Source organism: Megascapheus bottae, chromosome 30, assembly GCF_031878675.1.
Source record: "Megascapheus bottae isolate mThoBot1 chromosome 30, mThoBot2.hap1, whole genome shotgun sequence".
NCBI classification, from domain to species: Eukaryota; Metazoa; Chordata; class Mammalia; order Rodentia; family Geomyidae; genus Megascapheus; species Megascapheus bottae.
In genome coordinates, this window is record NC_143538.1 from 12,809,170 (window position 1) to 12,829,249 (window position 20,080).

General features: G+C 66.7%; 2 protein-coding genes and 1 non-coding gene across 3 annotated transcripts in view; 2 read left to right on the forward strand and 1 right to left on the reverse strand.

Annotated features, from left to right (window-relative positions):
* Positions 1–2,356, forward strand: part of Fanci (FA complementation group I) — a 26,318-nt gene extending 23,962 nt beyond the window's left edge. The window contains exons 35-38 of the mRNA XM_090321543.1: positions 519–578; positions 1,048–1,143; positions 1,315–1,422; positions 1,825–2,356. Of these exons, the coding sequence (XP_090177669.1) occupies positions 519–578; positions 1,048–1,143; positions 1,315–1,422; positions 1,825–1,896 (336 nt within the window). The 3' untranslated portion in view covers positions 1,897–2,356. The remainder of the gene's footprint in view (positions 1–518; positions 579–1,047; positions 1,144–1,314; positions 1,423–1,824) is intronic.
* Polg (DNA polymerase gamma, catalytic subunit) lies at positions 2,088–11,102 on the reverse strand. Its single transcript, XM_090321544.1, has 22 exons — positions 10,436–11,102; positions 8,842–9,037; positions 8,439–8,603; positions 8,214–8,360; positions 8,049–8,128; positions 7,477–7,659; positions 7,243–7,394; positions 7,037–7,163; positions 6,533–6,748; positions 5,774–5,891; positions 5,592–5,672; positions 5,256–5,363; positions 4,873–5,033; positions 4,467–4,520; positions 4,254–4,371; positions 3,906–4,041; positions 3,571–3,817; positions 3,305–3,427; positions 3,037–3,205; positions 2,760–2,968; positions 2,486–2,646; positions 2,088–2,182 (listed from the first exon to the last, which is right to left on the reverse strand). Exons 1-22 carry the CDS (start codon positions 11,026–11,028, stop codon positions 2,088–2,090), a joined length of 3,639 nt encoding a protein of 1,212 aa, XP_090177670.1. The 5' UTR covers positions 11,029–11,102.
* A 650-nt stretch (positions 11,103–11,752) lies between these two features.
* Trnar-ucg (transfer RNA arginine (anticodon UCG)) lies at positions 11,753–11,825 on the forward strand. The gene has a single exon. It is a non-coding gene; the product is annotated as a tRNA-Arg (tRNA).
* Positions 11,826–20,080: the final 8,255 nt, after the last annotated feature.

A 20,080-nucleotide genomic window follows, 5' to 3' on the forward strand; every position in this document is an offset into this window, starting at 1 on the left:
GGCAAGTTCCCTCCTTGCCTCCCTAGCCAGGGTCGCGGGCTTGGCTGCTGGGTGACCTGCTTTCACAGTAAGGAGACCGTTTTTATGGTTTGTCTTGGGTTTCCAATATAATTTCTATTTACCTAAGTTGACTGAGTGCAGGAGGAGGTTTCGTGTGCCTTTCCACACAGGCGTGTAACAAGCTTCCCCCCTGCCCGTCTCGGTTGAGAAGGGAGCATGCCACATGCTTGCTTCTGGAGCTGGGGGGAAGGAGCTGCCCTGGGCTCGGCCATGGTTTGTTCCCAGGCGCCTGAACTCCAGGCCAGCAGCGCCTTTGGGCGGACGGGTGTAGGACACACTAGCAGATGGCCTAGGGCTGGAGCATGCCAGGACTGGGGGTCCTCCTCAGCCCTCTTGACCATCAGGCCCAAGGGCCAGCGCCTGGCAGTGGTCCTGCCCTGGCCTGGCAGCCTTCCGCTCCCTGCGGGCCCCAGGCCACGAGAGCCTTGAAGGGTGATGGTGGACCCCTGTTCCTGCAGAATAAGCACAGTAGCGACGGGAAGTGCGCAGACGAGAAGAAAGAGAAGACTGCTGCCATGGTACGCCTGCCCCTGTGCTGACTGGTGCTATGGTCGGGGCATCCGGGAACGAGGGGCAGGACGGGCCACGCCACTTCTAAGAGGAAATGCTGGACGTGGTGAAGCTGTCGGGGAACGTGCTGGGAACACGAGTACAGACGCAGTGAAGCCACCGTGTCCTCGGGGCCGCTTACAATTCAAACAACCCACCTGAGGGAAGACAAACCCTGTGTGCCCGCTAGAAAGTGCAAGTGTCAGGCTCTGGCGTGAAGTCGCATGGTGGGGGGTGGAGACTGGAGTCTCTGCAAAGGGCCTTGTCCTCGGCCAGTCCATGGGCACCACTGTGGAGTTTTAGAATGAAGTGTGATCCATCCGTGTCGGGGTCATTGCAACGGCTGAGTCTTGGACCAGTGGCGTAGAAGTAAAATGGCATTTGGCTCAGGGAGACGTTGCAGAAACACAACGTAGACCCAGCGTCTCTTCTCTGTAGGCCAAAGTTCTTCGGGAAACCAAGCCCATCCCTAACCTCGTCTTCGCCATCGAGCAGTATGAGAAATTCCTCATCCACCTTTCTAAGAAGACCAAGGTAAACCACTTTTCACAGACAGGGCTGCCCTGCTCTGCAGAAGGGCCGTGGCCGGCCACAGTGAGGGCACCGTGGCCTCCAATCCCCACGGCTTCCTCATCTGAAGCCCATGGGGTACGAGTGGGGGAATGGGGTGGGGGGGTGCAGAGGGTCACTTGCCCCTTCCCGCAGGTGAACCTCATGCAGCACATGAAACTCAGCACCTCCCGGGACTTCAAGATCAAGGGCGATATCCTGGACGCGGTTCTCCGAGAGGATGCAGAGGACAGAGGCGAAGAGGTCAGTGCACACGCACACCTGGAAGCAGCCCGCAGAGAAGGGCTCGGTGGTGGTGGACAGAGGGACTGTGGATAAGATGAGCGTCCTGCAGAGGGGTCTCCCACGTCCTCCGAACACAGGATGCGGGCAGGCAGAAGCTCGTTCCTTGGGGAGGGCCCTGCCAGCCAGGGGGAGTCTGACCATAAGGATAAGGGGTCAGTGGTAGAACAGGATCAAAAGTCGTTGTGGTGTTAGCAGTTGTGACACCACTACATCCACACACGACACACTCCCACTCCCGCCATTTCACAAGGGGCCTCGATGGCCGGGTCCAGAGTGAAGAAGATGGACACGGGTCAGGGTTTTTTCTCTTTATTTCCACTGCCACAGGGCAGCTCACCTCAGCCACCCTCTCCCCTGTAGGCCCCAGCACCAGAGCACAGGGGACAGGATGAAGAACCAGCCAAGAAGAAGAGAAAAAAATGCAACGCCTGAGTTCATGTGAACTTTGGGGCTTCTGCCAGGATCCCTCCAACCCCACAGAGCCCCTTGTGTCAGCTGCCAGTGGCCCTACTGTGCCTTTGTTAGCAGGCCCTGCAGGCTGCAGACTCCACTTTTGCAAAAGCACAGGTGACAGTCTGGGTTTGGGACCTGCGTGGCCCCACAAAAGCTCCACAGGAGCAAATTCAGAGTCTCTGTGCAGAGCCAGGGTCCTGCTGGCTTTGTTTTTCCAGGGAGCCTTTGGTGAGTTCAATTATCTGGTAAATGTCCAGTGCTTCACCTGAAAGACAGTGCAAAGTGGTTAGGCTGCCTCCCTGGGAAGTGCCAAGAGGCTCAGGTCTGGGTCCAATCTGGAGAAGTACGGACTCTGGTTGGCGTGCCGGCTCTTTTGCACAAGCTTCTTTGCACCTAAGAATGCACTTTGACCTGAACAATAAACCCTAGGACAGCTGGATGTCCCATGTCATCTTCATTCACACCACACTGATAAGGCACTTCGCCACCAACAGGCTAGACCGGCAGAGTAGGACCCCAAGTCTGCGGCCGGCTCAGGCTCTGCAAAAACAGGCGAGGGTGCTCTTACCTGGGGGAACCCCATATCTCCTCTCCATCCCCGTTGGGTTGGAGGGAGTTTTGCAGTCCATGGTGACTTCCTTTCTGAGGCACTGGTCGATGTCCACGGCACTGAAGAAGGCCACTGACTGGGGTAGGTCCTTCAGACCCAGCTTGTAGGAAAACATGCACCTGCAGAGACGGCCTGGCTCAGCCCAGCGCACGCCCGCCGGGTGGGAGTCGGAGGGGGAGCCCTGGTGTGGTGCCGAGGGTTCTGTCCCAGACCCGAGGAGATCTGCATGTACCTGGTCAGGAGGTTGGTGATCTGCAGGGCCAGCGCGGCGCGGTAGCGGTCGTCCTCGCGCACCAGGTAGCGGACCTCGTCGTGGATGCTGATGCAGAAGCGCCCGTCGATGTCAAACTCCTCCAGCAGCCACTTCATGGCCACCAGCATGAGGTGCAGGTAGTCCACGGCGGAGCTCTGCACCACCCAGTTCACACGGCTGGTCATGAACTAGGGGGCGGGGCAATCAGGAGGCTGGCCTCCTCCTGTCCCCACCCCCGTCCCGGGGGGCCCCTTACCTCTCCCTGGACGGCCGAAGGCTCCAGGGCCCGGCTGATGCGGCAGCCGAGCACGGGGGTCTGTGGCCTGTCGGACATGGCGATGCCCTCCAGCTTGTTGAACATTTCTGACTCGGTGCCCCCCATCCACGCCCGCTGGGTGACCACCTCCCACCGCTTCCGGCGTGACCTGGACACCAGGCAGGTGGGCCATCTCAGCACCCGGCCCTGAGCAGGCGCCTCAGCGCTTGGCCCCGCACCCACCCTGCCTCCAGAGGAAGAGGCTCACTTCCTCGAGGCTTCTCTCTGGATCTTCCGCAGATCCTGCAAGGAAATCCAGCCATCCTCGGTCCTGTCCACGGAGAGGTCCAGCTGTCTGACCAGCCACTCGCCCTCGTCTGACAGGCGGTACCTGGAGGTGGCATCACAGTCACCACTGAGGCAGCTCCAGCCAGGGATGCCCCCCCTGTGGCAGCGGTGCCTGCTGGGCATGCATGCAGACGCCATCCCAGGCCTCCCCTGGGTCTTCGGCGGGCCCCACAGGCCTGGCCTTACCGGCGGAGGCCCTTGGTGACGGCGTACATGTGCCGGGCCTTCTGGGCGGCCTCCTGCTTTGTGAGCCGGTGGTTGAACTGCATGAGCAGGCGCTCGGCAAACGGCTGCCCAGCCCCGTAGATGCGGCCGTAGTTGAAGACCTTGGCGTGCTCCCGGCTGATGCCCACAGTGGCGGCTGTCTGGCTGTGCAGATCGGTGCCCAGGCTCTTCCTGCCCTGCAGGGTCATCCACCCAAAGGCCGTGCAGCCTGGAAGACGAGGGAGGAGGCTGGGGGCTCAGCGACGTCTACCAGGGTCCCGTGGGGCGCCCGCGCCCCTGCCCCTGCCCCTGCCCACCGTGCATGCCAGCGAAGTGGGCATCTCCGAGGACCGCAGCGATCCACAGCTCCTGTGAGTCCACGTCCGCACCCACGAGGACGTAGCCCGGCGGGGCCTGCACCATGGCTTTCAACTCGCTGCCCACGCGGTCAGGCTGCGGGGAGAGGACGGTCAGGCCTCTCCAGCCCTGCCCCAGCCGCACAGCCTGGAGACGGGGGCAGGGGACTGGCTTCACCTAAGCCCCACCAGCACTGGGCGCCATGTCTTCCTTGCGTGGCCAGGGGCCAGACTGCTAGAGCCCGGCCCTCCTGTCCACACTCCTGGCTAGGCCAAGGCCCGGGGACCAGACCTGCAGACCACACGTACATGGGCATTGCTGGCGGTGAGCCAAGTGGGCTCCACAGCCCGGCGGGTGATGGTGCCAGCGGTCACCAGCTGGGGCAGGATGGCCCCGTAGCGGCCTTCTTCGTCGTAGGCCGGGTGCCTGGGAGGGGGCAGGGGGGAGGGTCAGCAACCGCGTTGGCCCCAGACCCCTCCCCCCATCTCTGATCTCCCTTGAGCGCCCTGCGGGCCACATACCTGGTCACAGCCCGGGGCAGAGCCGACCGAGGCAGCCACACCACCATCTGGGAGCTGGGGACACAAACGGAGGCTCAGCTCCACCAACCCCACCAGGCCAGCCCTGTACCCCTTGCTGCCAATGACTCAGGGCAGCCCAACACAAAGCTCGGCTCCACTGCAGCAGTCAAGAGAGCAGGCTGCCCAGGAGGCGGTCAGCCCTCCACGCAGCCGCTGACCTGCCCGAGGCACCACTGGGCATCCAGTCCTCCAGCCATCTCCCAGAGCTGTCTGGGTCCTGCGATGAGCAGGGGGGAAGCCAGGAGGAGACTGTGGCCAGGCCTCACAGGACAGCCAGGTTTTCTGCGGGTCCGCGGAGAGGGGAACGAGCTCAGGTGGCCGAGCTCTGCCCGTCCACACCACCCACCTGATCCGCTTGTGGGCATTCCTCCAGAAAGAAATCATTCTGTTGATCTCCAGGGCTCGGGGCCCGCTGGCCCTGCCTGGGCCGGCCTGCAGGGTGCCGTCCTCCATCTTGGGCAGGAAGTCCTTGGCGAAGGGGCTGCCCACATTATAGCTGTTCCCGTCCTAGGGGACACAGGAGGCAGAGGGGCTGCCAGCTGGAGAAGCAACATGGCGCCAGGCTGTTCCCCTCGGCAGCAAGGGCCTCCCCCGCGCCATCTGAAGCCAGCTGGGTGGACAGGGGGGCTCCACACACCCAGTGTCACATGAATTTGTCGCTTCAACCGCACTATCCACTTTCACTGCCGTGCTGGGGGGAGGGGGGGCTGGCAGCGCCCACTCGCTTACCTTGTGAGGGAGCTTGAAGAACCAGCAGCCGGGGATGTCCATGTCATTGTAAGGGCCATAGCCATGGTGGAAGGAGGGCTGGCTGGCTGTGGGGCCACCGGCCGCAGGCTGTGGGGCCACACACCCAGGTCAGGCCCTACTCCCGCGACTGTGGTCAGCAAGGGTCAGGGCAGGGGCAGAAACCGGCCTGGAACCCGGTGCAGGCCAGCTGGGGGGCCCCGGGCGATGGGAGCCGTGAGGTCACAGGCCCCACCTGCAGGACTGAGAGCCACCACCCACCCCGAGACCTGAGAATCTGGGGCAGAGCCAGGCAGAGAAGAGGCTCCTGCTACTCACCAGAGCGGGGGGCTGCCCCGGCTCCCAAGCCCCCACGCTCTCCTCCGCCTCCTCCACGTCCAGGCAGACCAGCTCCTCCATCTGGGGGCGGGGGAGGAGGAAGCTAGGGCCCCAAGCACCCACCCTGCCCAGGCCAGCCCCCACCCAGGACGTGCGGGGCCCCGTGGGAGCGCAGGCCTCACCGCTCGCCATGCATTGCTGCTGTCGGGAGGTAGGTCCCGGGCCAGGCCCGCTGACTCAGGCTCCAGCCGTGGCTTCCCCTGTGCGGCGCGGTACTTTTTATACAGGGACTCGATGGCTCTGGGCAGGAGAGAGGGGCTCTGGATACCAAGGCTGTGCAGCACCCCACAACCCCCTTCTGGTCCTGGGCTCAGCTCGGGGCACACACAGTGAAGACCCCAAATGACAGCACGCGCTGGTGGAAGGCTGGGGGTTCAAGGCCCAGTCTGACAGCAGAGATCCAGAGGCAGAACACTGAGAAGCCAGGTGCACAGGGCCGTTCTGGACCACTGGCTTTCCAGACCTTTCTCAGTTACAGGCACAGGCTGGGGTGGAGCTCTGGCCGAGCACTTGCTCATCCTGAGTTTTACTCCACTAACACCAATGGTTAAGTAAAACTCAAAACTTAACACCAGTGGTGAGGCAGGGTGGCAAAGACATGATCTAGCTACCCGGGAGGGCAGAGGCGGAGGACTGGGGGGTCTGGGTCAGGAGAGCCAGACTAGAAAAGGAAAGGATGGGTGGGGGCTGTGGCTCAATGTGAGGCCAGGGTTACAATATGAATTACATACATATATAAAATGAAACCCAAAAGTAGCGAGGAAGGCAGCCTCTCACAGGGCTGCTTGGGAAACAAAGGAACTAAGCACTTGAAAGGGTTCAGCCTAGAACCTAGAGCCTTCCCTCAGCCGTGGGGAGGAGGCCCTGAGCCCCCGCCTCACCTGTAGGGGCAGGCCGCGCCCGCCGGCTCACTGCCCAGGTTGTCCCGTCGCCCGGGCACCAGGTAGCCCCAGCCGTGACGCTCTGAGTAGTGCAGTGGGAAGCCGTCCCAGGTGAGTGCCATCAGTTTTGGGGTGACGCGCATCTGCAGGCTGAGAAGGCTGGGGCCAGGGGCCCACGCAGGGTCGTCCAGCCGGGGGCAGAGCTTGCGGTACCACCTATGCCACCCAAGAGAGCCAGTGCTGTCGAGACCACCCAGCTCCAAGGCCCCTGAGCAGGGCAGGCCTTCCCTCCCTCCACCCCCCCACACACGGGGTTCCCCGTGATTCCCCCGGTGGAAAGCAGGGGCAGGCTGGCAACACCGCCCCGCTGAGCCCTGGCTGCCCTTTCCTCATCTCTGCCTCTGAGACCCAGACGCTGGGCTCACTTCTCTCTCTTCCCGAAAGCCACAGGAGGTGAGCACGAGCACGTGGTGAGAGGGTGGCCGCTGGACGGGGCGTCCTCACCCAGGGTGTCCAGGGAGGTGCTGGGTCCGCTTGGGGAGGAGGTCGGCGGTGGCCTTCAGCTGCTGCAAACAGGCGCGGACGGCGACGTCACGCTGTGCCGCCTCCTCCTCGCTGGGGGGGCCGGGGTCTGCGTGGAGGGGGCCATCTTACCACGAGCATGGCCCGAGGAAGACCCCCCCCGCCCGCGCCTTCCTCCCCGTCCTCACCTTCCTGACCCGGGGGACACCCGGGGGCCCCCGCCGCCTCCGCAGGGGACCTGCCGGCTGAGGGCTGCTCCTTCTTCACCTTCCTCGTCTTCTTCTGCCTAAACTCTTGCAGGTCCCACTCAAGGTCCCACAGCCAGGGGTCTTCTTTGTACCTGCAGGCCACCAGGATGGGCTGAGGCTAAGCCTCAGTCCGGCCAAGGCCCAGGCTCCAGTGCCCGCCCGGGGCCCGGCTACCTCTCCCCAGAGAGCAGCTGGCAGGCATCGTCGGCCAAGTCCATGAGCGACTTCTTCATCTCCCGCTGCAGCTCCTCGTAGGTGCTCTGCGCCTCCGCCAGGTACCGCTCCCAGTTCTGGTTGACAGGCAGGTACGAGACGCTCATCTCCAGCATGCCAGCCAGCGTCACTGGATGGGGACACCTGGGGGACAAACAGCAGGACTGCCACAAAGGAGCGCAGGAGGCAAACTCGACTCCAACAGCCCCACAGCCCGGCACCCACATCAGACAGGGCCTGGCCTGCACCAGCCACACCCCCACCCCAGTTCTTCTATCTGCAGCACGGGGTCACATCCCATTCTCAGGGTGACAAAGGGAAGAGTGAGTGTCACTGAGTGGTGTCCCCACCACTCATCCCAGCACGTGCTTCCGTGCGTGTTTGAGGAACTGAGTCACGGGCCCGAGGACCCGGTCTCTACCGGCCACACCACTGGCGATAGGCAGGCACCCAGGACCAGCCCCACTGCCACCCGAGCCTGCCTCTGGCCACTGTGGGCCCCAGGACCCAAGCCTGGATTCAGGCCCCCTCACCTCTCCAGGAAGAGTGGCAGCTGCTGCTGGAAAACCTCGTGGGTGGCCCACACGTCCCGGGCACAGTACTCCATCAGTTCCTGGCAGAAGGTGACAGGAAGGCGCTGGGTGGGCGGCCATGCCCCGCCACCAAGGGCCTCCCTAGAGCGCCTCTATGACACCTGCCTGGAAGTTCTGCCGGATGTCCTTCATGCTGCCTTTCACAAACAGCTCCCGGGGCTCCTTCTCGAGGGGTGGCCCCCCGACATACAGGCTGTGCACGTCAGCCAGGTTGTTGGCACTGCTCAGGTCCAGCCAGTCCCAGGAGGAAATCTGGGGCCAAAGGAGGGCCGCAGGTCAGTGGGTGGCGGGCGGACGGGCAGGGGCTGGCCCAGGGTCCGGGCCTCTCACCGCTGGGCCGTTGGCCTGGCGTGGAGCCTTCCCGCCTCGCTGCGCGGGCGTCTGAGTGCTGTGCCTGCCGCGCTTTGCCGCCATCCACAGGCTGCGCTGGTGGCTGCTGAGCCCTGAGATGGCCATGTGCAGGCTCATGGTGTCCAGAAAGCGCAGGCGTGAGCCCTGGGGGTGAGGGGTGGGCAGCCTGAGGACCGGTGCCTCACTGCAGGGTCTGCTCTAGGTCTATCCCAGCCTGGCGGCGGGCTCAGCTCCCACCTCCCTCTGCCCTGCTGAAGCCCCAAGTCTCCTTACGGAGGACACGGAGGGTGCCAGACCCAGGGGTCATCAGGCCTAGCTCTGGGGACAGAGCGGCTGTGGGCAGGGTCCACATGGGTGCTGCAGGGGGCAGCAGCTGGCTCACCTGGATCAGGTACTGCTCCCTGATGTGGGCTCGGTCAAAGCAAACGTTGTGGCCCACCACTAACTGCCCCGGGCCCTCCCTGCGGGCAGCGCCACCAGCAGCGGCAGGGGCCTCCAGGGGGATGAGGTCAGCCGGCGACAGCTGGTTGGTCCAGGAGTAGCGCTCTTCCACCAGCCGCCGGCTGCACCAGGAATACCTAGACAGGCGAGCCAGGGGGTGACAGAGGGCCTCGCTGAAGGCCGGGGCGGGCAGGGGGATGGGGCCACAAGGTTTAACTCCCAGGGACAGCGGAGTCCAGCTCTGTGGCGGTGATGCAGCCGGGGGGCTGGAGTTGGGCCTGGGTCATCGGGGTACATGCTGGGCTGGGCTGGGCTGGGCTGGGCTCCCCGTTAGGCCACACTCACTGTCTGGCTCTGAGCAGACAGCCCATGTTGAGCTGGACGCCGAGGGGCAGAGAACCTAAAGCAGTGACCAGTGGAGTGCATGCAAGGGCCATGTGTGGACAGAGCCAATCGCCTGGCAGTGCCAAGGCTCTACTGGACAGAGCTGACCACGTCCCCAACAGGAGCCACCTGAGATTGCAGGAGCGGCCAGAGTGACAGGATGGATGCACAGGTGCTGGCGGGGTGGAGGACAGAGGAACGCAGCCTGGCACTGACACAGGAAACCCCCAGTGATGTGGCTGGCCTACGTGCCACACGCTGTTCCGAAGGGCCGAGGCCCACGGGGCATCAGAGTGAGTGACAAGGCCACGTGTGCGGGGCACAGCTGTCCACAGCTCCTGCTCCCTCTAGGGAGTTCCTCAGTGCTGGAATGCGCTAGCTTCAAACCTGGGGACAGTAGCCCACACCCCAACAACAACAACCTGGACTCAGGCTGAAAACTCCTTAAACACTCAGCTCAGCAGGAGGGGCTCGGGAGGCCTCAGGGCACAGATGGGGTCAACACAGAAGCCACAGACCCACAGCCCAGGGGAGTTTCAGACAGACTGGAACGCGGGCCTTCCCTGTGGCCTGCAGACCTGACTGATCGCCTGAGAGGCCAGAGCTGGCCAGGGCTCCCCCGGACCCCACCTCTGATCTGGGCCAGTCGGATGCCTCCCCGTGGCAGGCCGTGAAGCACCATACACACCAGCCTGGGCAGGAGCCCAGGCCCCAGCGGCGGCGTCTGCCGCCAGGCAGGCTATGCAATACCCCGGTGCCAACGTGTATGCTGGCCCTGCCTGGAAGCATTAAGCTTTTTAAGTCATATTTTAATCCCAGGATGAAGGGGAAGGAAGGAAGGAGTAATTTAAAAAGAGCGTCTGAGCCAGCAGCTTGGGGCGGCGGAGGGCACTGCCACATCCACAGGTGTGGCGAATTTGGGGGACCATGTTTTACGGGGGACCGAGGGCAATTCCACCCCAGGGCACCTAAAAGAATGGACCCGTCTTCTCCCACTGGCGTCTCCCCCCAGCAGACAGCGGGGTTCGCCCTGTCACGCGTCCTTTCACTGCGCTCCCGCCGCCACGGGGTGAGCCCCGGACGCTGCCTGCCAAGCCTCCCAGACACACAGCCCTGGGATGGCCCGGAGCCGGAGCGCGCGGCCTACTCACCAGGCCGAGGGGGATGTGGCCACCGCCAGCGTGGGGCAGGTTCCCTCTGCCAAGCAGACCTCCACGTCGAACACCAGGGCCCGCTCCTCGGGGATGGCCACGGGTTCGGCCTCCCCCCCGGGCCCGTACCGGGTCCAGCCCTGCGCCCAGGCCCAGCGCGAGGGCCGGGGGGGCGGCCGGGCCCGCAGCAGGGCGCTGGCCGCCTCCAGGTAGGGCAGGCTCTGCTTCTGGGCCAGCCGGCGGAAGTGCTGGTCCAGGTCGGCCCCGTAGAGCGGCGGCAGGCGCAGCTCCACGTCGGGCAGGGCCGCGGCGGGCTGGCCCCAGAGCCCGTGCCGCCGCAGGTGCTCCACGCCGCGGCGCACCGCCTCGGGGTCGGCCGGCTCCTCGCCGGGCCCGAAGATCTGCTCGCGCAGCCCCCGCGACAGCATCTGGATGTGCAGCGGGCTGCGCCGCGCCTGCCCGGGACCCGGGGCCGGCGGCGGCGGCCGCGGCCCTGCGCGGGGGCCGGGGCCGGAGGCCCAGCGTCTCGCGGCCGGCGCCGGCCCGGGCGCGCCGCGGGTGCCCGCCACCCTCTTCCGGAGCAGGCGGCGCATGGTGGGTGCAGGGAGCCGCCCGCGGGGCGCCGGGACCCCCGGCCTTGGGCTCCAGCTTGGCTGCGTCCACGCGCTCAGGGGCTCGCGGGCAGTCGGGTCCGGCCGCGGGGCTCGCCGGGTCCGCGCATGCCGGCCGCGCGGGCGCCGCCCTGCGGGAGGGAGACGGGCGGCTCGGGCCGGGGTCGGGGGCCGCCGGGGTCCGGGGCGCCGATCGCGCCCGGTGACCTTGGGCGAGCTCCCGGCGAGGCCCCAAGTTTGCCAACTCGGCGCGGCGGGGCCCAGCGCCGGCGCCCGGACTCGAACCCGACGCCCGGCCGCCGCCCCGCTCCCGGCCTGCCGGGGGACGCGGCCGCCCGCCCGCCGCCCGCCCGCCGAGCCGCCGCGAACCTCCGCCTGCCCGGTGCCTCCCGGCCCGCAGCGCCCGGACCCCAGGCTCCCGACGCGGCGTCGCTCCCGGAGCGGCCTGCGCAGCCTGCGGACCGCGCGTGGCCTCCGGCCGGCCCCGACGCCTCGCTGGCAGCCGCAACTTCCCGTCCGCGGCCCGCCGGGTCCCGCGGCTTCCAGGGGGCGGGCGGGAGACTCCCGGCGCGGCCAATGGGCGCGCGCCGCCGCGGGGGGCGGGCACTTCCGGGAGGGCCCTCCCCCTCCGGAAGCCGGGGGGCCGGCCCCGCGCCGGCTGACGTAACGACACTTGAAGGAGCTCGGGACAGCACAGCAGCCGGGAGGCCGCGTGGCCTAATGGATAAGGCGTCTGACTTCGGATCAGAAGATTGCAGGTTCGAGTCCTGCCGCGGTCGGGAGGGCGCGCGAGGCTGATTCGTTTTTAGTTGGGCATCGGTGACCGCTTTCCACTTCTGGATCTTCAGAAGCCAGCGTTTCGGCAGCGACCCTGCTTCGAAGGCCCGCAGCCCCTCTCAGTTCCGACACTGTCCCCTGGCCCCAAGGCAAGAGTGCCCCAAACCTCCCTGGGGCTGCATCCTGATCGCATCGACCAGACACGGAGCGGGACGCACGCGCCTTCCCCCATGCTGGGTGTGCGTCCCGCGGCCCGTCCGGCCAGCCAGGGTCTGGGCCCGGTGGTTAAGCCTTCTGGCCCGGCTTCTTCCACCTGTTGGGCGCGAGCATTGAGGCCAAACTAGCGCTGGTGCTGACACTGAGCAGTAAATGGCAGCGCTTGGCCCAGCACGGCCACCAGCAAACGTCACGGAATCCTGGATCAGTCAGGTTTGCCCCTAAACCCTCGCTGCGGGCCGTCTCCAGGGCGGAGCCGCGGTGTTCACAGCGGCCACAGGGTGGCGCCGCTGTCCCTGCCTGGAGGGAGGCGACAGGGGCCGTGGCCTCCCGGAGAGGACACGCTGGCGGCGGGACCCCAGGCCGGCGCCGCCTGTGCCCGCTGTGCGCTGCCTTGGCAGGAGTGTCTCTGAGTTGAAAATCCGGCAGCAATGGAGGACAGAGGTCCAATGAGAAGCGGGCCATCTGAGGAAGCCTGAGGCTGGCTCCTGTCCCTCTCCGGCCCCCCAGGCCTCGTCTCCGCTGCCTCTCCACCCACAGCTGCTTTTTATCTCTCATCGGGTTCTTCCTCCCGCCATGCCTTCTGCCCAGGAGACATCGTGGTAGCTTGTTCTGCAATTACTCCCCACGGGCCAGCGACCAACCAGGTCGGATTCACTGACTGTGAGGGAGAGGGGAGGATGCGGGAGACAGGAAGGTGGCTGCCTGGGCCCAGGAGGCCTAGCAGTCAGTACACGGGGGTGTATGGGCTTGTTTGCCTTAGAAGGTGTCCTGGAGGATTCCTTTTCATCTAGGCAGTTCCAGATACCAGGGAGAGGTTCCAGCTGTCAGAATGTAGGTGCACACAAGGCAGAGATGAGGGCCAGTGAGGGAGGCAGGGACGGAGAGGAAGGAAGGGAGGGAGGGAGGGAGGAAGGAAGGAAGGAAGGAAGGAAGGAAGGAAGGGAGGAAAGACAGTAATGCTGGTCACATGATTGGCAAGGCTAAATTCCCAGAGTAGAGACCAGCTAGGAGACTTCTGGAATGAAGACACAAGGGGATGCAGGTAGCACATGCCAGGGGCTGAGTCCTGGCCCCACTCGTTTCTAGCCAAGACACTGATGGAGTTCAGGGCGCTTTCTGAGCTTTGTCCCCAGCAGGGCTCAGCCTGCAGGCGTTGAAAGAATTCGGATGTCAGGAACCCATCAAAACTGGGGGCAGGCTGGAAGCAGATCACCATGCTGAAGAGCCTGGAAAAACTGAAGCTGTGGGATCTCCCCGCCCCCTCCACACACACACACACACACACACACACACGCATGCACACACCCCTCTTGCTTTTCTCCACGCACCCTTGCCACAGAGGTCCCTGGATCTATGGAGGAGGGGACTTTCTGAGAGCCGGGACAGCCACTGAGGTGGACAGGCTGCGGCTGGGAAGGGGTGTGGAGGCCATGGTTTCAGACCCTTATCACCATCGGAGCCAAGTGTCTTTTCTAACCTACGTGATGGCGGGTGGACTTTGAAAAATAAATTCGAGCGGGGAGGAGAAAGCCATGCCAGGCTGCAGTGTCTCCCGCGCCCCCTGCGGACCCCTAGCCAGCCATTGGCTCGGGCGCCCCGCGTGCGCCTGCGGGGCCGCGAAGGCCGTCAGGAGGCGCTGCTGGACAGCGCGCAAAGACGCGCGGCGGGGACGGAGATCTTAAAGGAGGATGTGGGGTGCAAAGTGGGAACCCCCCAAAAAGCATCTGTGTCCTGCAAGAGCCTGGGGTGCGCGCGCCCCAGCTTCTCCCGCTTTGCGCCTGGAATCCAGCAGAGTGGGCGGGGTGGAACCAGTTCGCCACTACCCGGTGCCTGGGTCCTGGCCTGGGGGCTCGGGTCCCGCGGCCTGGGGGGCTCTGGAGCCCTGCGGTCTTAGCCTGGGTCTCGGGGTCCCTAGGCCGACCTCCCGCCCGTTCTGCGCCCTGTGCCCCCCTCCCCATCTTCCCGGGCTGCGGTCCCACCCTGGGCTCCTCCGCGGGCGCCCGGGGAGAAGAGCTAGGCTAATCCTGACCCTGGACCAGACAAGCAGATCAGAGGCCCCGCTGACCTCTGGAAGCCCTGGGGGCCGTGCACAAATGTTTGCTTTGGACTCAGTGACCCGACAATCCCAGAGCCGCGGGGTCGGGGGAGGAGAGGGGGAGGAGGGGGGCCTGCGTCCTCCAGGGAAAGGTGCATCCCCCACCAGCTGCCCGCCCTTCCCGGCCTCTCTGAGCCTTCTGAGCCTCCACGGTTCTTTCTGTGTTCCGGCACAGCCCCGGGGTCTTCCTCACTCCTCTCCGGGCCTGGCTGGATGTCGCAGACACCAGGGCCCAGCAGCCGCCCCCTCCCCGTGCCCCCCCATTGGGCCTCTGTTTTTCATTCCCTCAGTCAGGAGCGGCTTTGCCCTGCTGGGAGCGGGGCTTGGAGGCCTGGAGAGAAGAGAGCGAGCGTGGAGAGCGGCCGGGCTGTGAGTGGGGGCTTCTCTCCCCCTCACCCCACCCCTGGGAGCCCCCGCGCAGGCCCCTCAGAGTCACCCAGCGCAACCAGGCGCCAGCGGCCGGCGAGGGGCCGGGCCTGGGCCGCGGAGGGCAGGCGCGCGGCGAAGACTCGTGGAGACCCGGAGGGCCCCGTGCCCGGGCGTCCGGAGGGCGGAGGAGGACGCGGCGGGCCGGGCGGGCCCGGCGGCGTCTAATGGATTCCGGCCCGCGCTCCGCCGGCCGCCCGGCTCTCCAGCGCGGACAATGGAGTCCCGGGGCGGCCGGGACAAAGAATTTGGAAGTCGTTAAACTGCAGACCACGTTCCGAGGCTCGGGTGCCTCCTTTCAAAAGCAGCACGGGGGAGAACAGAGAGCGCCGGGGTGGGAACGCGCCCGGGGAGGAGCGGGAAGGAGGGCCCGGGTGCCCTCGGCGTCTCCGCCCCGCACGGCCGCGCTCTTCCCCCACGGAGTGGACGGATATGTTTTCACTTTAGCTCTGGAGGGACTCCACACGCTGTTCCGTGCGGGGCCGGTTCGATCTCCGGCTTTTCTGGGCGTCGGACGTTCCCGGCGGGGGAGACGCCGCCCGCCCGGGCGCTCCGGCGGACAACTCCCCGAGTGCCCGGGGCGAGGGGGCCGGCGTGGTGCAGGGCCGGGACGCGGGGCCGGGGCGCGGGACCGGGGCGAGGAGGACCGGGGGGGGGGCGCGGGGCCGGGGCGCGGGGCTGGGGCGCGCAGGGCCGGGGCTCGGCGTGCCAGCCGGGCGTTACCGTCGCCGCCGCCGCCGCCCGTGAACTTGGCGGTGGAGACCCGCCAAGTTCATCGGGGGCCCGGCCCGCCGCCCGGCCGCCCCGGGCTCCGCCTCCGCTCCCCTCCCCGCCCCGCCCCGGGCCCCGGCGCCCGGCTTCAGCATTTGGACAGCGGCGCGCTCGCGCCCGGCGCCGGCGCGGGGACCCGACCTGGGCGGCCTCGGCGGCTCCGGACCCGCCGCCCCTCCACGCGGGCTCGGGGGCGCCCAGCCCACCGCGGAACCGGCAGCCGGCACGTGTGCGTGGGGAACAAAAAATCGCCCCCTCCGCGCGCCCCCCGCCCGGGCTGCCCCCGCCCCTCCCCGCGGCCGGGCGCGGCGGGCGGCGGGGCTCCGGCCTCCTCCGGGTCCTAGGCGGCTCGGGCCCCGCGGGGCGGGGAGGAAGGGCCGGGCCCCGCCGGCCCCGCGCGCCCTGGGCTCCGCTCCGCGCCGCTCCGCCCGGCCGGGGGCGGGGGCCGGGGGCGGGGGCCGCGCTGACGTCACCGCGGCCGGGCCCGCCCGGGGAGGCGGCGCCGGGAGCCGCTCCGACCCCGGCGCCCCGGAGCCCCGCCGCCCGCCGCGCCCGGCCGCGCCCCGGGGCCGCCCGCGCCGGCCCGAGCCCGCGGACTCCCCGCTCCGGGCGGGGGCCGAGCGCCACCGCCGCGGCCGCCGCCGCCTCCCGGCCCGTGAGTGGCAGCGCCCGGCGCCTCGGCCGGGTCGGGGGGCGGAGGGCGAGGGAGCCGGGCGGCTGGCGGGGCGGCGCGCGCTCCCACGGCGGGGACCGGTCGGGGGTCGGGACGGCGGGCGTGGGGAGGAGGCTGAGCGACCCGGCCACCGCGCGCCTCCCCCGGCTCCTCCCCGCCCGGGAAGTAGCGGGACGCGCTGGGCGGGGCGGCGCGGGGCGGCGCGGGGCGGGGGGCCCGGCGCCCACCCGGAGCAGCCCCCTTTGGAAATGGGGCGCCGGGAAGTTCCGCCGGCCCCGGGGCGCGCGGCTCCCCCAGCCCTGGGGGGAGGAGGGAGCCGCCTGGCGGGGCAGGGGCGCCGCGGAAGGGGGGAGTCTGGACCCCATCGCGAACACCTGAAGCCCCCACTCCCCCCCAAAGAAAGCAGACCCTGAGTCTCTGCGAAGGGGGAGCTTGAGGGTAGGGGCTCCAGGACACCCCTTCCCGGAAAGAAGAAGATGGAGTGTGAGGGTCTGGCCTTGGCTCCGGCGGTGGCGGCCCCTGTTCAGGGTGAGCCTCGGGGACCCCTGTCACCAAGACCAGAGACCCTGGCCTAGGGGTGTTGCTTTACCTTGCTGTTCCGTTTTAAATGTCCTTTGGGGCAGTGCTTTTCTGGATTCTGCTCTGTCTAGGCCTCCCCGGAGCTCACACCCCGTCCTCTTGCCCCTCAGCTGCCCAGCAGAGAGAGGTGGGGTGTGGGGGCCATAGAAAGCACCACAGCCCCACAGGCCTAGCACACCTGAGGTGGGCGTGGAGGCCCGCTGTCCCCCTGGGTGCCCAGAACTGGCTAAATCACAGCTGGTTCCCTCCGGAGTCTCTCAGCCCTCGGACGGCCTGCCAGCCTCTAGACAATAGGCCGCTCGGCCCACCGGCCCACCGAGAGCCTGAGCCTGGAGAAGCTGGCAGAGGGAGGGAGCTGGGGGGAGATACCTGGACCGGGGCTGGGAGAGGAGCGCCCACCCTGCAGAGGGGCTGGCCAGGTAGCGTCGCCTTATTCAGCTCTACCAGCCTCAGCTTGCGGCGACTAGATCTGGGCTAGACTTGTCGCAGGACAGGGGTAATGTGCAGGTCTGTGGACTGAGCTGGCCCCCAATCTTTCCAAACAACCCCTTGGTTGGAAATGTAAGATAGCTCCTATGGCTCAGCCAGGCCCCACGCTGGGCCCTGTAGGGACTTGAGCCCAATCTAGGGACGCGGGTATCCCCCCTATGTGCAGGTGCAAGCACAGGCTGGTCAGGTCACCTGCCTGAGGCCAGCATAAGGTCCAGGTCTGAGAGGGACTGGGGGTGGGTTTCCCTCAGTCAGCAGAGGCTTGAATGGCACTCTCTGGCCCTATGCTGGAGGTGCCTACTTACCAGAAGCTCTGTCTGGGTGTTTGCTTCTCCTGGTAGCCACAAACAGCCCTAGAATTCAGGTTGGGGACCACATAGCAAGGAGACAGAGAGGAAGTTCATACAATTGGAGCGAGCTGCAGAGAAAGGCCTGGCAGGCCCGCAGCTCCAGCACCACGGTCAGGGACCAGCGTAGACCATTCCTGGTGCTCCAGCCAAATCCAGTGCCTTGTCCTCAGGGACTTTGTGACTGGGCCAGGGCAGTATGCCAAGGCCAAGGACTCAGCCTAAAGAGAAGTGCATGGAGCCCACCCCCCAGGCTGAGGTGCAGAGGAAAAGGGGGTGCTCAGAGGCAAGGTTGGTTGGGGTTTTCTCTGTTTCACATTGGTCTGACCAGCAGCCTGTAGCCCTCGGCGGGCAGAGCCAGCCCTGCACAGCATATCTGTGTCCAGTGTTGACCTGGATAGCCTCCCGGGTCTTCTTGAGCTTGTGTAGGTGCCAGCCAGTAGCTGCCAGCCTGCCCACACAGCCATGTCGCAAAGCCCAGATCTCCCAGTGACCTCCTTCCTCGGGTTGAGGCCCCCATGCCTTGGAGACACTTGGGCCTGAAAGGTGGACATGGAGAGGTCACTGAGGCCACTCAAGCAGGAGCCAGGAGCCTAGCTGGCTGTGCCTGCTGCCTGGTGAGGGACCGGGGTGCCCCCAAAGAGGCAGCAGCAGGGTAGGCTCCGATGACAATGGCCTCCCACAAGCAAACCGAATGCAAACTGAGCTTTTTATCTTTTTCCCCTGAGCCCCAACGAGCCCTAGGTTGGCAAGCCAGGTTTCCCCAAGTGAGAGTCTTTACCGTGAGACTCGCTGAGGAGCCATTTTGTGCCGCGTGCTGCTGAAATGACACTCAGAGAGGGCTCCTGGCGCGTTCTCGCTGGCCCCTCGCTCCCCTTTGTGCCCCCTCTTCCCACCCGCTCTCGGGTGAAGCAGTCTTCCACACCTCCTCCCCTCCACCTCCGGAGACCCTCCCTCCCCACCCCAGGGTGGCCCGGGGACTGGGGCTCTGGAGGCTGCCCACGCTTCACACACTTGTCTAGAAGAGAAGAAGGTGTGGGTTCCTGGAGCTGTAGGAGGAGGGGGAGCAAGGGGCGCCTCCCAATTATAGAAACGCTTTTGGAATTAACTGTCTCGGGCCCAAATGCCAGGGGTTCCTTTCTGAGCTTGGTGGTCAGTGGTCCTTTCTCTCTCTCTCTCTGATTCCCTGGACTGTCTCAGTTCTCAGCCTTGTTGGTCCTGCAGGTTTGTGTCTGCAGGCTGAGATTTAGAATGGGGGGCGGCGGGAGGGGGGAGCTTGTGATTAGTAGGCCAGGTGGGTCTCAAGCTGGTAGGGTGGCCGCAGACAGTGGAACGGGGCCCACCTTGGGCTTAGGGTCAAACTAGAACAAATCTGAGATGAGTGGAAGGGGAGAGGGAGGGGCCCTTGATAAACATTCCAGACCGGTCTCATTTGTTTAGGAGAGGATACAGGGAGAATGGTCTTTAGGAGAAATCGTGAAAATCCTTCCCAAACCACTGAGTGGATGCGTCTTCTTTGCAGCTCACCCTGCAGGGGTGTGGAGGCGGAGAGCTCAGAGCCCCCACCCCACCCCGGGCCTTGCCAACGCAGCGACGCCCGAGGTGGTGGCTTTGCTGGGCGTGGGGAGCTGTCCTCGCCGCCGTGGGGGTCTCGGGATTTCCCGGGGTCGCCTGGCTGGTGGGCTTGGCGTTTGCTTCCCCTAGGGGCGACCGCATTCCTCTTCTCATATTTGATCTCTTGCCTCCCTCGAGGATGGCTGGCGAGGGGAAGGGGGTCTGAGGGTAAAGAGGGGGGTCTGTCCTGCTGCCAGGCCCGTTCTGGGCTGACCCCGTTCCAGCGGCTTGGGGAGCCTGGGCCGGTGAGTGCTCGGAGTACCCGGCGGGGCAGAGACGGGCTTTGTGTTCCCCCACCCCCCCGGGGGAATAGGCAGGAGGCCGGTTCTGGCCGGGACACCTTTAAGGCACAGGGCACGGCCCTTTAAATCGTGCTGAGGAAGGGCGCCGAGGAAGGGCGCCGAGGAAGGGCGCCGGGCCGCCCGAAGGCCGAGGCCGGGGCCCGCGGGCCCGGTGCGCCGCGCCCGGAGTGAACCCCGCACGCCCGGCCGCCCGGCCTCGTCTCCAGGGCTGCTCCGCGCTGGGCAGGAGCGGGGGAGGGAGAAGGTGAGGGCGCCGCGGCGGGGGATCGCCGGGTCCCTGGCTTCTCGGGCGCGCACCTGGCTGCCCTGCCCGGACTTTCCCGGACCTCTCCGCCCGCCCGAGCGCCTCCGGCTCCCCAGCCCCGAGGGTCTGCCTGGCCCGGGGAGGGGATCGGAGGCGTCTGGGCGAGCGGTCGGGCCGCGGGCGGTGGAGGTGCGGAGCCCCGGGTTTCCGGGACGGGACGGGGCGCGCGGCGGGGCCGCGGCGGGCGCCGGGGCCATTGTACGGCGGGGTGGCGCCGAGCGCGGGAAGGGGGCTGGGATTTGAATGCGGGCCTGCGATTGGCCGAGCGCGCGCTGACGTCACTTCCCCGCGGGGCGATCAGCGTGCGGGAGCCGAGCGGCCGGGCAGAGCGCTGGGGGCGGCCCGGCGCCCGGGGCCGCGCGGCGCGCCGAGCGCAGGGGCCGGCCGTGCGCCCCGGGAGGCCGTCGGGGCGTGGACGCTCGGCCCGGGGCGCCCGGG

What these genes read in the sequence shown, in the direction of transcription:
- Polg (XM_090321544.1), bottom strand. Translation starts at nt 11,028, where the DNA reads ATGCGCCGCCTGCTCCGGAAGAGGGTGGCGGGCACCCGCGGCGCGCCC. An exon ending in ACATCCGGCAGAACTTCCAG is followed by an intron (nt 8,129 to 8,213) that starts GCAGGTGTCATA and finishes ACCTTCTGCCAG; the next exon opens with GAACTGATGGAGTACTGTGC. An exon ending in AATGCCCACAAGCGGATCAG is followed by an intron (nt 4,521 to 4,872) that starts GTGGGTGGTGTG and finishes TTGTGTCCCCAG; the next exon opens with CTCCCAGATGGTGGTGTGGC.